This window comes from Heterocephalus glaber, unplaced genomic scaffold, assembly GCF_053883595.1.
Source record: "Heterocephalus glaber isolate CG9 unplaced genomic scaffold, H.glaber_assembly_v1.0 deba00000331, whole genome shotgun sequence".
Taxonomy (NCBI): domain Eukaryota; kingdom Metazoa; phylum Chordata; class Mammalia; order Rodentia; family Bathyergidae; genus Heterocephalus; species Heterocephalus glaber.
Genome location: NW_028258142.1, coordinates 47482166 through 47494878, shown reverse-complemented (window position 1 = coordinate 47494878; position 12713 = coordinate 47482166). Strand labels below are relative to the sequence as shown.

Below are 12713 nucleotides of genomic sequence, written 5' to 3'. Positions count from 1 at the left end.
AGTAAAAATTTTTGAAAATCATTTACTGCTTATTTGTAATAAGGAAGATGATGAATAGTGGGAAATTTTCTGATAAAGTATGATCTTGAAAGTCAAGGTTTGAGTTATTGTTCATAAAACAAATTAAAATAATTGACATTTACAAAAAATTTTAAAGAGTTTGAAGATGTAAAATTTTCTCCAGATTTTTCAAAGTTGTACAAGTTGTCTTGAAAATAGGGGTTTTATTTATGATTAAAGTGTAAGTTAGCATTCCAATCACAGATTCTAGGGAACACATTCTAATTTTCAAGATGCAATCACTATGATCCATTTCTGATAATCATTTCAAATTATTTTATGCAATGATTAAGAAAAACATTTGCCAAATAAAACCAAAACAATAAAAACAGATAAGAATACTAAGCATGTAGCTATCCAGTATTAACTTTCATTTTAACTAAAATTTTAAAATGTTAAAAATCACATTGGAGAAAATTAATAACATAACAGAAAACAGTATAAATCATACCTTGGCAGCTACTTTCACAGAAAACATTTTCTAATAATCTATTTTTATTATATAGTAATTGATTATTTTATGACAATGTTGAAAATAGGCAAAATAGTAAAGAAAAATCATAAAACATGGGCAAGTCCACATCTTTCTTACACATAATAATTTCTTTTATAAATCTTTAAACTCTATCACTATGTTTCCTAATCACTCCTTTCTTGAAGTTCTATTGACTTTTTTTATGTCTGTATTACATCCAACAGATTAGAGTTAAGATGCAGTAAGTACTACATCTCATGGTTTTGCTAAAGCCAAGCACATCTTTAGAAAGATTAAATATCATCTTTCTCATACAAATCAAATTAGCAGGGAAAGAGTCAGCTTCTACAAATATTCACAAAGATATCTCATATTGTATTCACAATTTGTCAAGAAAAGTCTGAGCCTTTCACCTTCTGGTAATTACTTGAGACTTAAAGAATCACAAGCAATTCAAATAAGCTTTTATGCTGTTAAATTATTTCATAGGTCAATATCATATATTAAATTATTATTTCACCTCTGAGTTACATCAAACAATTTTACAGCTAAGTATACCAAGAATCATTTACATTTTCTGGCAAAATATAAAATATTAAGTTGTTCATTTTTAATAATTGCTTTTCATCTCAAATGTAAAATAACACATTATTATAAACTTGAAGTTTACAAATTCTCATGTAAGAAATAACTTTGACCATTAGAAAATATTGCCATTGTATTATACCACTTTTGCTCCTCAATAAATGTGCCTTTCAGTTCTACTTTTCTTAGAGCATAAAAAGCAGTTTCTTGAACACTTCTGTGTATTTCTGCTAGATATTTTAGGACATGCAAGAAAAAGCTAAGACATAACCTTTGCCCTCCAGAAGTTTTCATTTATTGGGAGATATTACAAACTCATGAAATATCCAGAGCTTTTTGACCCAAGCAAAACAAAAATGATAGTTGTACTTAAAACATACCACATGTTTATCTACTCCTCACCTAAACTCATGGGCCCTATTCTGCAAAGGTGACCTCAAAGCACTGAGGGGAACCACTTGCTATGACTCTATGACTCTGCAGCTGGGAAATGGCAAACACAGATTCAGCCCAGTGTGTGTCTTCAATATACTTGCTACAGAGATCAGGGAGTGAGGAAGATTATAACCAGCATCCCTGGGACGAAATGAAAATAGGAAAAGAGTTCTCAGAACCCTTAATATGCTACTGTGGCAGTAAAAGTTTTAATTAAGAATAACATGTGTAGCATTTCCCAATCAAATTTTAATATGCAAGCCTCGTTGAATGAAATGAGAGAAAATGATTACAAAGTCTCTGCTTGAAATATGGAATTAATTTTGAGAGTTAAACAGATTTAAAAGCTCAAATTTAAAAGAAAAAGACACAACTAGATACAATTATTTTTACAGAAATAAAATGAGAAAGGCCTCTCTGAGCATTACACCAAAAACAAAATAATTTATAGCTTTGCTTCCATAAAAATATGAAGCAGTTCAGCTATTTTTAAAAATCACACAAACCAGGAAAAGATACCTGAAATATGAATACAAAGCATTTGGGCCTTAATATATCGTTAGAAACACTAGAAAGAAAAAAATATAATATTCAAATAGAAAACATGAACAAATGACCTAGAGCTGGTCATCCTTACACACGAGAAAGAGAGAGAGAGAGAGAGAAAGAGAGAGAATAAAAAAATGTTGGGTCTTTAGTGACCAATAACAATATGAAAATTTTTTCGCAGAAATCAGAATACAGTAAAGTAACAGAGAGAACAGAGTTGAGCTATTGCAGAGTAAAATGTAGGAAAGACGTGCAAACTACAAAGCAGTAACACATGAGCAATAACATTTAGTTTGTGAATGAATATATTACCTGAGTCCTATAAAGGAAAGAAAATAATATATAAAATAAATAGGATACATTTGTCTTTAAGAAAGGATTACATATTTTTTAAAGGACTTCTTTTAGTTCAGGTAACTACCCACATGAAATAGCAAATGCAAAGAAAGATCTATCTCATCTGTAAATTCTACCTATTTAGGTAACCATGTTGTAAATCTTCACTCCTCATTCAAAATAAGGACATAGAAAATTTGCAACCTGGGAAACCAAACAGAGACGCTATCGTTTGACAAAAGTAGGCTTAAACTTGAGATTGTGTTGCTTTTAGAAGTAGTTTATACATGCCATTATTCAGCCATTCAGTAGAAAAAGATAAGTACCTTCTTGCTATAAAATCATTTTCTCTCCCACCTAAGATAAAAAACTTTTTGTTATCAATGCACATTTAGTATATGTTTAGATAATTATGACACATGATAAAGCATAGCTACTATGAGACAATATTGATTCATAAATTGGACTTAACTGTAATCACTTCCGTAGACCTATACTTCATAAAATTATATGCCAAAACGATTAGCTTTCTCTGCAAAATCAAAAACAGCCTTGCTGGGCCAGGGATTTAGCTCAGTGGTTCCGTCGCTTGCCTTGCAAGCGCAAGGACCCAAGTTCAATCCCTGGTACCAAAAAAAAATATTTAAAAAAAAAACAAAAAAACAAAAAAAACCAGCTTTGCTAAAATAAAAAAACAATTCTAATAGCTACTAAACCTAAACATAATAAACCTATTTGGAATTCCCTATTTATTCTCAGACATAATTTTTACAACAATGTATAGCCTCTCAGTAGCAAATATATGAAAAGTACCATGAAGTACTTTTGATTAAACATTTTTGTATCTTAATTATTCTGAAGTGTGTACCGAGATTGTGGTAAAGACAATAGCATGTGTTCATCACACATTTTTTTTCTTCCTGGGCTCATGGAGAAACTATATTTGCCAACCTCTCCCTTGAAAACAGTTTCAGGCAACATAACTGGAGTTTTGGCCATTGGAAAGAGAATCAATCTTGATCTCAAAGATGTTCTGTCTGCTCTTGCAGCTCTTTTCTCCTTTCCTTCTTTCCCCCTTCCAACTTTGGTAGTCATGTGCTCCATATGGTGCAGCTACCATGTCAGAAGCTGGATCTCTGGAGCATGGCTTGCATCAGACACACCAAAGAAAGGTACCTTGCCTGCATCACTGTGATAGCATCAGAAAAGTCCTTTGTTTGGGTAAGCCATTGCAATTTTAGAACTTTTACACAGTATATTCTAATCTGGGCAAACAGAGGTTTTCACTATTAAATTGATTAACTGACCAAAAGTATCAATCAGAACCTTAAAACCATAATTGTTTAAAAATGAGCTGGAACAATAATTAATATGAAATAGAAATGGCTTAAATGACTCACTGTCCTCAAAACAAAAAAATCAAGTCCACATAAGTAAAATGTATACTTTCAACATAGTAACAGAATAAGGAAAACAAGCCATTTATATGTTGGGAAATTTTCTCTGTGTTGAAAGCTAAAAGAACTTCCTGTATAGTAAAACCTTTGTGGCAGTATCAGTTTTAATTAAGAATAATATGTATCCTGATCAATTTTTAATATGGAAGCCTAATTGAAATGGAATTAGAAGAAATGATTACAACGTGTAGTAAAAACCTTCACATTTTCCTTGGAATACTTAAAGTACACACATTCTCAATTATAAACACTATTTTTTTGAATTTAAAAACAGGATATTTTACAGAAACAAGGTATATCCCCATTATTTCATGTCTCGTCATCTGTATATCACCATCACAGTTTTTACTGTGTTAACATACTATCAGTGGTATTATTCAAACCAAGATATCCTCATTCACATTTTAATAATGTATTTTCTACTACATACTAAAATGAAGACATAGCAATTATAATACAAATTTTCATGTACAAAGTCACACTATTCTCGTTACTGCAAGTGATGTAAGTACTCCAGTTAGGAACTACCCTTAGTGTTAGGTTCCTGAGTAATCAAAATGCACTCTCCTTACTCCAAATAACAGCATGCTTGTTAAAATATCTATCTATCTATCTATCTATCTATCTATCATATATATAATATATATAAATATTAATTTGCCTCTGGTCCCCCAACTCACCCACTGCCATTTTAATCTAAATCTTTGTAGTTGTTTGTCTCAAGTGGATGGGCCTAGAGAAAACCAGAAATGATCTGAAATCTCTTTGATCTTTAACTCCTGCCACATCCTGGACAGGAATAAGGCTGTTCAGTCAGTAGGCAGAAGTATTCCCCAAGATCTGGTGATGAAAGAGGTCAGTGAGCCCAAGGAGGCTGTGGCAGCAACAGAGGAGGTGACCAGATTTCAGGGGGATGACTGCTGGGTGCACTTAGTGTCTATCACAGGTGTAAGGACTCCCATCCACACCTCTGCTCCTGGTAGGGTCAAGCCAACCGAGTAACTTGAGAAGTTCATAAGAAGACTGGTAGTTTCATGACAGAACACATGGCAAGAGGGTGCTAGGTGGAGACAGGGACTACACTTGACAGAGGCAAAGGCCCCAATAAATTTGGCAAAAAAAGAATGGTTTGATTGGGTATAAGGCTGGGGCAGAGGCAGAAGTGAGACCAAGACTACTGACTTCGAGAAAAATTTCAAAGGGTGGATTCGTTACACGAATCTGTGTGTAGGCTTTCTATACCAGTAGCAGTATATTGGAAGTTGAACTTAACTATATATTTTAGCAGAATTTTTCTAAGGAAACTATGAGTTTACTTAAGGAAGGTAGTAATATATTTCTCCAGTATTTCTGTAATTTAGTACTAATCTTTCACGCCTTCCACATGCACACACACACACACACAGACGCACACACACACACACACACACACTCCTCAATACACTACTTCTAGGCCCATAAACCTGTAAGGTCTCTTCCTTCTAATTTTATGAACTCTAGACCCCCTCAGCAATAAATAAATATCTTTTGAGAAGTACATCCAGTAACTTAATGGAAGAAGTACTGAACCTACTAATGGGGGAAGCATTTTCTGTATCCTGTTCTATCTTGAAATACTTATGCTTAGCAAAAGGAAGTATAGAAAATATCTTGGTAAATTACATGCATTTGTCCACCAATTAAAATACTTTTCTTAAAGATATCATCAAGCACCTGCCTTCAATTTTTTCAAGTCTACTGCCTATTGAAGAACTGAATGTTGAAAACTCAGTTACATTTATTGAAGTGGTATTAAAATATACAAAATGAATTTTCTGGAGATTCAATAACTGCTTTAATCAGAAAGATAGATAAAACACCTATTCCAAAGTTATATTTATAGAATAAAAAATAAATGATTTAATGTTTAACATTAGTTTAGAAATTTTAACAGTACCCATCAAGAAGTGTTTATCCTTCTAAGTCATCACATTTTATTCTTCTAGTCCTTTATCTAAAGTCCTTGTAGGGTTGAAAGGCTGGATAAACTGAGAGGAATTTTGAGTTTTCCCACAAGGCTGCTTCTAACATACTATTGAGAATGGTTACTTAGGGCTGATGTTTCTACTTTTGTGAAAAGATACCCATACATTGGCTCAGAGTCTCCAGAGTGATTTAGATTTTTGTGCATCCAGAGCCCCTAAATGATCTTCCTCAAAATGGGAACTACTGAATTAATATAAAGCACATGTTGCTAAAACAGGAAGCATTCTAATTTGTAGGAGTTCCCAAATTAAAGTTTAATCAAAATGGAAAGTCTAACTCTCCATTAAATTCGACCTCAGCCAAAGGTCCTGGTGCCTTTTCCTCCTAGAGGTCTTCAAGAACTAAATTAAAACCAGGCAGTGCTCTGCTGCCCTGCGCCAACTTCCTAGTCCCTCTGCATTTCTCCTCTTCTGTTCTTTGCCAGAACCTAGTGAGATATCTAAAGAGGAGGGAAACATGATACTAAACCTAATCAGAAAAGAAAGAATCAGGTGAAGTTTGACATTGATGCTTTATGTTCTCTACCTATAGCTTCAAGCTGTTAGTTTAGAAAATTTAATAAAATGCTGAAGTTTCCTGTTACATGTTTCATTATAAACAGTAATGCAGCTAAAGATCTTCCCACTCCACAACTGGCCAATAATTCCATAGCAGTACCTTATCTTTACAGAAAGGTAAACTTTCCTATGCATATTATTAAGAAAATCAGAACAGCTATCACAAATAAGCTTTTTGTGCTGCAGGAAAAAGTAACATCCTTACTTATGATGGTATTACTGAATTATTCTTAAATATAAAGATTTACGTTCTTTTTAAACTACTATGATTTATAAAAGATAACATTGTGAGAAATATTTAGTATATTTTTCTAGAAATTATAAAATTTAAGTACTAATTGCTTTGAATTATTAATGTTCAATATAGAAACCAAAATCCATCCAACAATACAGCACTTGAGAAATATTAAATTGGACTGGAAAATTAAGCTTCCCACTAATTTCCTATTGTTCTTAAATTGTCAGTTAAGGAAAACAGGTTTTGTTTGCTGCAAAACAAGCCAAAAATATAAATAAAAATAAATAAAAAATAGTACCTAGTAAGAAATCTGCACTTAGTGAAATAACAGACAAATAGAGTGCAAATGTTTAGCCATCTGGAGAATAAGAAAATCAGAAGCAATAAGCAGCATTGGGAATTTATTACAAAGAAATTATGCCCAGAGCTTCTTATAGCCATTTTCTATGGAAATGTTCAAATTAGTGGGCAAAGAAATACACTTTATACTACATATTTGAACCCTACTGGTATCATTTTAATACATGATCTCTTGCATAATATTTTCTAACTAATCTAAATTAGCATGGCTATAAATGCTGTCATACTGATGCAAATTCTCTAGCACACTACAAAGATCCAGTTACAATGAATGACAGAGTTTGATGGGATTGTCTAGAGCTAGAGGGATATGATATTGGGTCTTCTATGATATTGTCTTACTGAATTGCAAAAAATTAATAAATTTGAAAGTAACGGAGATACCAAGAAGATATAAAAGAGATGGTGGAGAGGAGATAATGAATATTACATCAGTCCAAGAAACAAGCAAGAGTTCATCATCACCATACTTCAGGGGTATATAGTGGGATCTGAAATGGCTGTGACTATCATAAGCCACTTTGACATTTCTACTCATATTTGCTACTTCAGAGTCTACATGGAAGAGGGGGAAGAGGAAGACAAGAAAAATGATTAAAATATTCTTTCCCACTGAGTTAAACTTTCAAAACTTTCCCTCAATTTTTAACATTTCAGGCATCAAATTTCATTATCCAGTGCTATTTTTTCATTAATTCATATTTATTCTTATCCTCACTTAATTTTTTTCCAACTCTAATATATATTCCCCAACATACACAGATGTGCAGACTCACAGCTATAAGATAAAAAGAAAATAATAACATAATTCATTAAATTGTTTACTTTATACCATGATAATTTTTTCTGATATCACATATATATGACTATATATAATGTTGTTTATAATACACAATATCACCATGTAAGTACTGCATAACTATTTTAGTTTGCAGAAAAAGAATTTAGCAATATTTATTTCCAATAAATATTTTATATAATCTATATATATTATATGTATTTTTCTGTTCAGTGCCATTCTTACTTCCATATATTAATTAAGCACTTAGAGTGCATTGAATATATTGACACTGTGATCAAGTCACTGGACAAGAGTGAGCCTAAATAGCGTACAATAATGACAAATTCTCTAAATATAAAAGTATTCTTTTGTTATGAGTTTATTTTAAAGTATTCTTTTTAGATTGGAGAGAAATTTTTCTTGGTGCAACATGGAATACAGAAATTACGTATTTTTTTCTTGGAATCCATAATTCCCGTCAAATGTTGTATGCTTGAACAGAATTGTCAGACTATGTAGACAAGAGTACCTCCAAAGTTTTAATTTGAGGGAGTGATGATGTGGTTCATCTCCAGAGCTATTGACCCTTGCCCAGAGCTGTGAGATGCATAAACTACAGATCAATGATGGTGTGTGAGTACGGACCCTTGTGTTGTTTCAGAGCAAGATGTACCAGCCAGTGTCGTTTAGTAATTGTAATTAGATTGGTAATTGCATTAATTTGAGTGGAGGGAACGTTGAAAGTTCAGACTGGTCATGTAGCTAGAATATGCCTCTCTGAAGAGATCAATGCAAGAAACCTCCACCAAAACCTGATTTGAGTTTCCTGCTACATTGATGCTTCACATATGCACCATCAGTGGTTGTGTAAATCATTGGATCTTTTCTGTGCACATCTTTCTGTTGTTTCTGGGGTTTGCTATATTCTCTGCCTATAATAATGCTGTTCTGAGAGCATACACTGAGCAAACTGAATTCTACAAGGAACAAATATTTAAGCAGGTGATCATCACATAATTAATATGAACTAATATAACCAAGATTTGCAAACCTTTTTAAAGAATGTGTCACGAGCATAACTTTGAGACCCAACCATCACAGTTCCTGAGGACAGTTTATTTTTTCCACTAGGAAAAATATTAAATAATATTCTCATTTCCACAAAAAAAATAACAGAAAGAAAAATGCTTGTCTAGTTTGTCTACCAAACATCTTGTTCACTATCAGCACAACGATATTCTTATAGTTGATTTCCATACAAACTGTACCCTCTTAATTATGTTCTTTCATTTTCTTCATTTGGTCACCACTCTTTTGCTCTCTGATGTAACATTCCTAGGCATCTCATCCATTTCACTGGATTATGGTTAAATTCAATATGTTGCCAGCATCTAAGGCTAGCTTGGATCCCTTCAGTCCATGCAAAAAGATCTTCTAATCTCTACCTCAACATCCTATAAGTACCCGGAAAAGTAGGCTAGAGGACAACCATTGTAGGTATACCCTGACATAAAATAGACCAAGATGGTGAAGAAAGCAGAAGGTTACTAGGCAATTTAACAAAGTACCAAAGAACATAGCTTTTAAATCTATTAGACATGGGATTAAATTCCAAGACCACCTTACGAGCTACACAACCTTTGGAAGAGTACTTAATGTTCTTTGAGTTTCAGTCTTTTCCTGTGGAAAATGGTGAAAATAGTCATGCTTCACAGTCAGGATTAAATAGGTAATATATGCAGATTGTTTAGACCAGTGACTAGCATAAAATAAGCACTTAATAAACAGTAGTGATTTAAATTCAGTGAACTAAGGTTGATTAACAAATTAGATGTTCATAAAAACAATACTTAACCTGCCCAAATTTTCATTTTGTAATGTGAAGATGAATTTGCATGAGTATTAAGAGAACTGAACATAGAGACAGTGGCCAGACCTCATGTGACAATAGAAGTGCAATCCAGAACCCTTGCATCTACCACTTCAGAAAGCCAAATTTTAATTCTGCAGTAATCATCCCAGAAAAGTCAAAACTGTGTCAACAGATGCCAGCTTTCCTGAGTTTGCTCCTCCCATTCCAATTTAGAACCAAAGAAAACAGAAGAGCTCCCAGATCAATCATCTAGGATGCCTGCTTCCAGTTTGCCCGCCTCCAGCTTTCCCTGTCAACAACCACCTTTCCTTTCCTTCACTGCAAAACTGGCCCACTCCTCTATCTGCCCTTGGGTTTCTGCCCAATCCAAGCCATGGCTGCTGATTTCCTTGTTTTATCAAGCTCTGAATAAATAGCCTATGTTTATTCTCATTTCGGTGCTCCTCATTTCCACTGAACTATCACTGAGATGGACAGTTCAATGTCTATTTTAAAATGCGATGCTATATGTTTCATTACTGGTATTGTGCAGAAAACAGATGTGAGGACACTATGGCCATGAGCACTCGATATGTAACAATCAGCTTACAGACATAATCCACTGTTTATAACATGATCAATCCTCTATTTTCAACTCCAACTAAATTCAACTACTTACTCTCTCCATTTTTCCCATCTTATTATATATCTTCTTTTCCCTTTCGTCTAGACTCCAGAATCTAGCATTTTGGCAGGGAATATCCTCAATAAACTTCAGTTCCATATGCCTAGATAAAGTCTTAGTAGACAAATATTGTTTCTATTTTTTATCATAAATTGTCCATTAAAAGAAAAAGGGATTCCTTTCACTCAAGAAATTGTTTTCCACTCCATTCACAAGGTTTGAAAAGTTGCTAATCGCTGCAGCCATGTCCCAAAGTGAAAGGTCTCAGGACAGGTAAACCAGCTAGCTGGGCCAGGATGTTTCCAGATTTTCTCTTTAGGTACAAGTTGGGAATTTGGTGAGTCCAGAGCTCTTGGAAATTACAACTTTAACCTGGAGGAAGAGGCCAAAGTGGGAATATGGGGTCCATTTCCAAAGGGAAAAAGAAAGGCGACTGTAGGCTGATAGCATTTGCTACTGTAGAGAACAGAAAAGGAGAGAAACATAGAGGATGTAGTCACAGGTTGGCTGAGTCTGAACTTGAGGTGGGCGCAAAGGAGAGAACGTTGGGTTGTAGGTCACCAACACAATGGAGCGGCACCTAGGGACTGATAATCACACTCATATGTTTGACAGGTCCAGAAATTAGATATATAAGGTTTGTGATAAAGCCATAAAATACAATTATATAATAAAGAGTATTATATTCTAAGACAGAAATGTACTAGCCTCGCATATAAATATCTGGTCAATAATCCAACATAAATAGCGGAAAATTTTACAGATTGTTGGAAGCATCTTCTTATTAGTCATCCATTTGTGTCTGAGTTTTAAATTCGGTCAGTGGTACTCTAAAACCTATTGCCATAGCAGGTTCAAGAAAAAAATGGGGACTGGATTACCTCAAGAATGTTACATTTGGGTTAAGATGCCCAAAGAAATATACAACAGGCCATGCAATAAAGAGGAGTGGGAAGATACCAAGTGAACTCACAAATATTTATTGACCAGAGGATGAATGTCGAGAAAGAAATTTAAAAATGCTTCGAATTGGGAGTAAAGAGACCCTTACGTGTCCAGGGTCTGAAGGGGCTGCGTTTGACTGGTCAATTCGGCTCTGAGCACCACGTTCTTGTCTGGAGAGGGAGGATCTGGAGCGACTTGCTTCATTTGTGGTGGGTTAGAGTAAATAAAGAAATCAGATTCCAGCCTCTCACACAGAGTATTTGAGCTGATTGAGCGGATAGTTGCGGGAGATAGAAATGCAGTATGGAAGGAAGACATCAGCACAGGTCCAAGAGAATAATACGTGAGTTACCACAAGGCGGCCTTGTAAGCAAATTAAAGGCAGAAATAATTATTTTAAAAGAATAGTAAGACCTAAGGGAAGCAGTTCTGGATGGCGTGAATTCAGCTGAGCCGCCAGCGGAGGGAGACTCTGCGTCCCTAACCTAGCCCCGGAAGCGTTCCCAAACTCGCGGAGGGGTGGCCTTCCCTCCCGTCCACTCGGGGCGCGACAGCAACCCCGACCCCAGGCCGACCCCTGTGTGTCACCCCGGCGGCACCACGTCCCTCTGTGGCTGCTCCGCGGGGCGGCACAGGTGGCAGCCAGAGAAGCGGGCGCCCAGGAAAGAGATCCACCCGCCGACTCACCGGCGCCCCAAGCGAAGCCCGGAGTCGCCGAGGCCCTGGCTCTGTTACCTTGGTGAACCGCAGGCCGCGGAGGCCGCACTACGCCCAGGGGCTAGACAGTTGCCCAGCGCCTGGCTCGTGCCCCTGCATTTGTGCACCGACCCTCGCATCTGCAGCTCTTCTGTGTGTGTGTGGGGGGGGGATACCTAAGGATTGAGGCTTTCGCACTGAGCTACATCCCCACATCCCCAGCCCCTTTCAAAAATTTCTTTTGTTGTTTGAGACTTAGCCTTGCCAAATTGCCCAGTGCCCGGGGATACCTGGTTTGGTTACTCTTTCCACGGTAACTTCACTATGGAGAAACCTCCACAAACTGCTCGGGAGAGTTGTGGAATATGTTTTCTCTTGGAGGGTTGAGGTGGGGCAAAGTAGCGAATTCCAGCCATTTGTCTTAGAGTCTATTTCTGACAAAATTTTAAAGCATTGCTCCTCTCCACAAAATATTAAGTGGCACAAAATACATTACCTAAGTTTTGTTTCCTTTCTGTGAATATCTACTATGACCAGAAACAAGCGTCAAGGAAAGATTGCTGAGTCTCAACGCTTTTCTCACCATCTGCTTTTTTCTTTTTCTTTTTGTTAGTATGCTTTTGTTTTGGAGTCCATGCAATTTATTTTCATCTTGGGGAGTGGGTACATGTACGCAA

General features: G+C 35.6%; 1 protein-coding gene across 1 annotated transcript in view; it reads right to left on the bottom strand.

Annotated features, from left to right (window-relative positions):
* Ccdc178 (coiled-coil domain containing 178) overlaps nucleotides 1–12452 on the bottom strand; it is a 386593-nt gene extending 374141 nt beyond the window's left edge. The window contains 2 exon segments of the mRNA XM_087188664.1: nucleotides 12028–12118; nucleotides 12381–12452. Coding sequence (XP_087044790.1) covers nucleotides 12028–12118; nucleotides 12381–12452 — 163 coding nt within the window.
* Nucleotides 12453–12713: the final 261 nt, after the last annotated feature.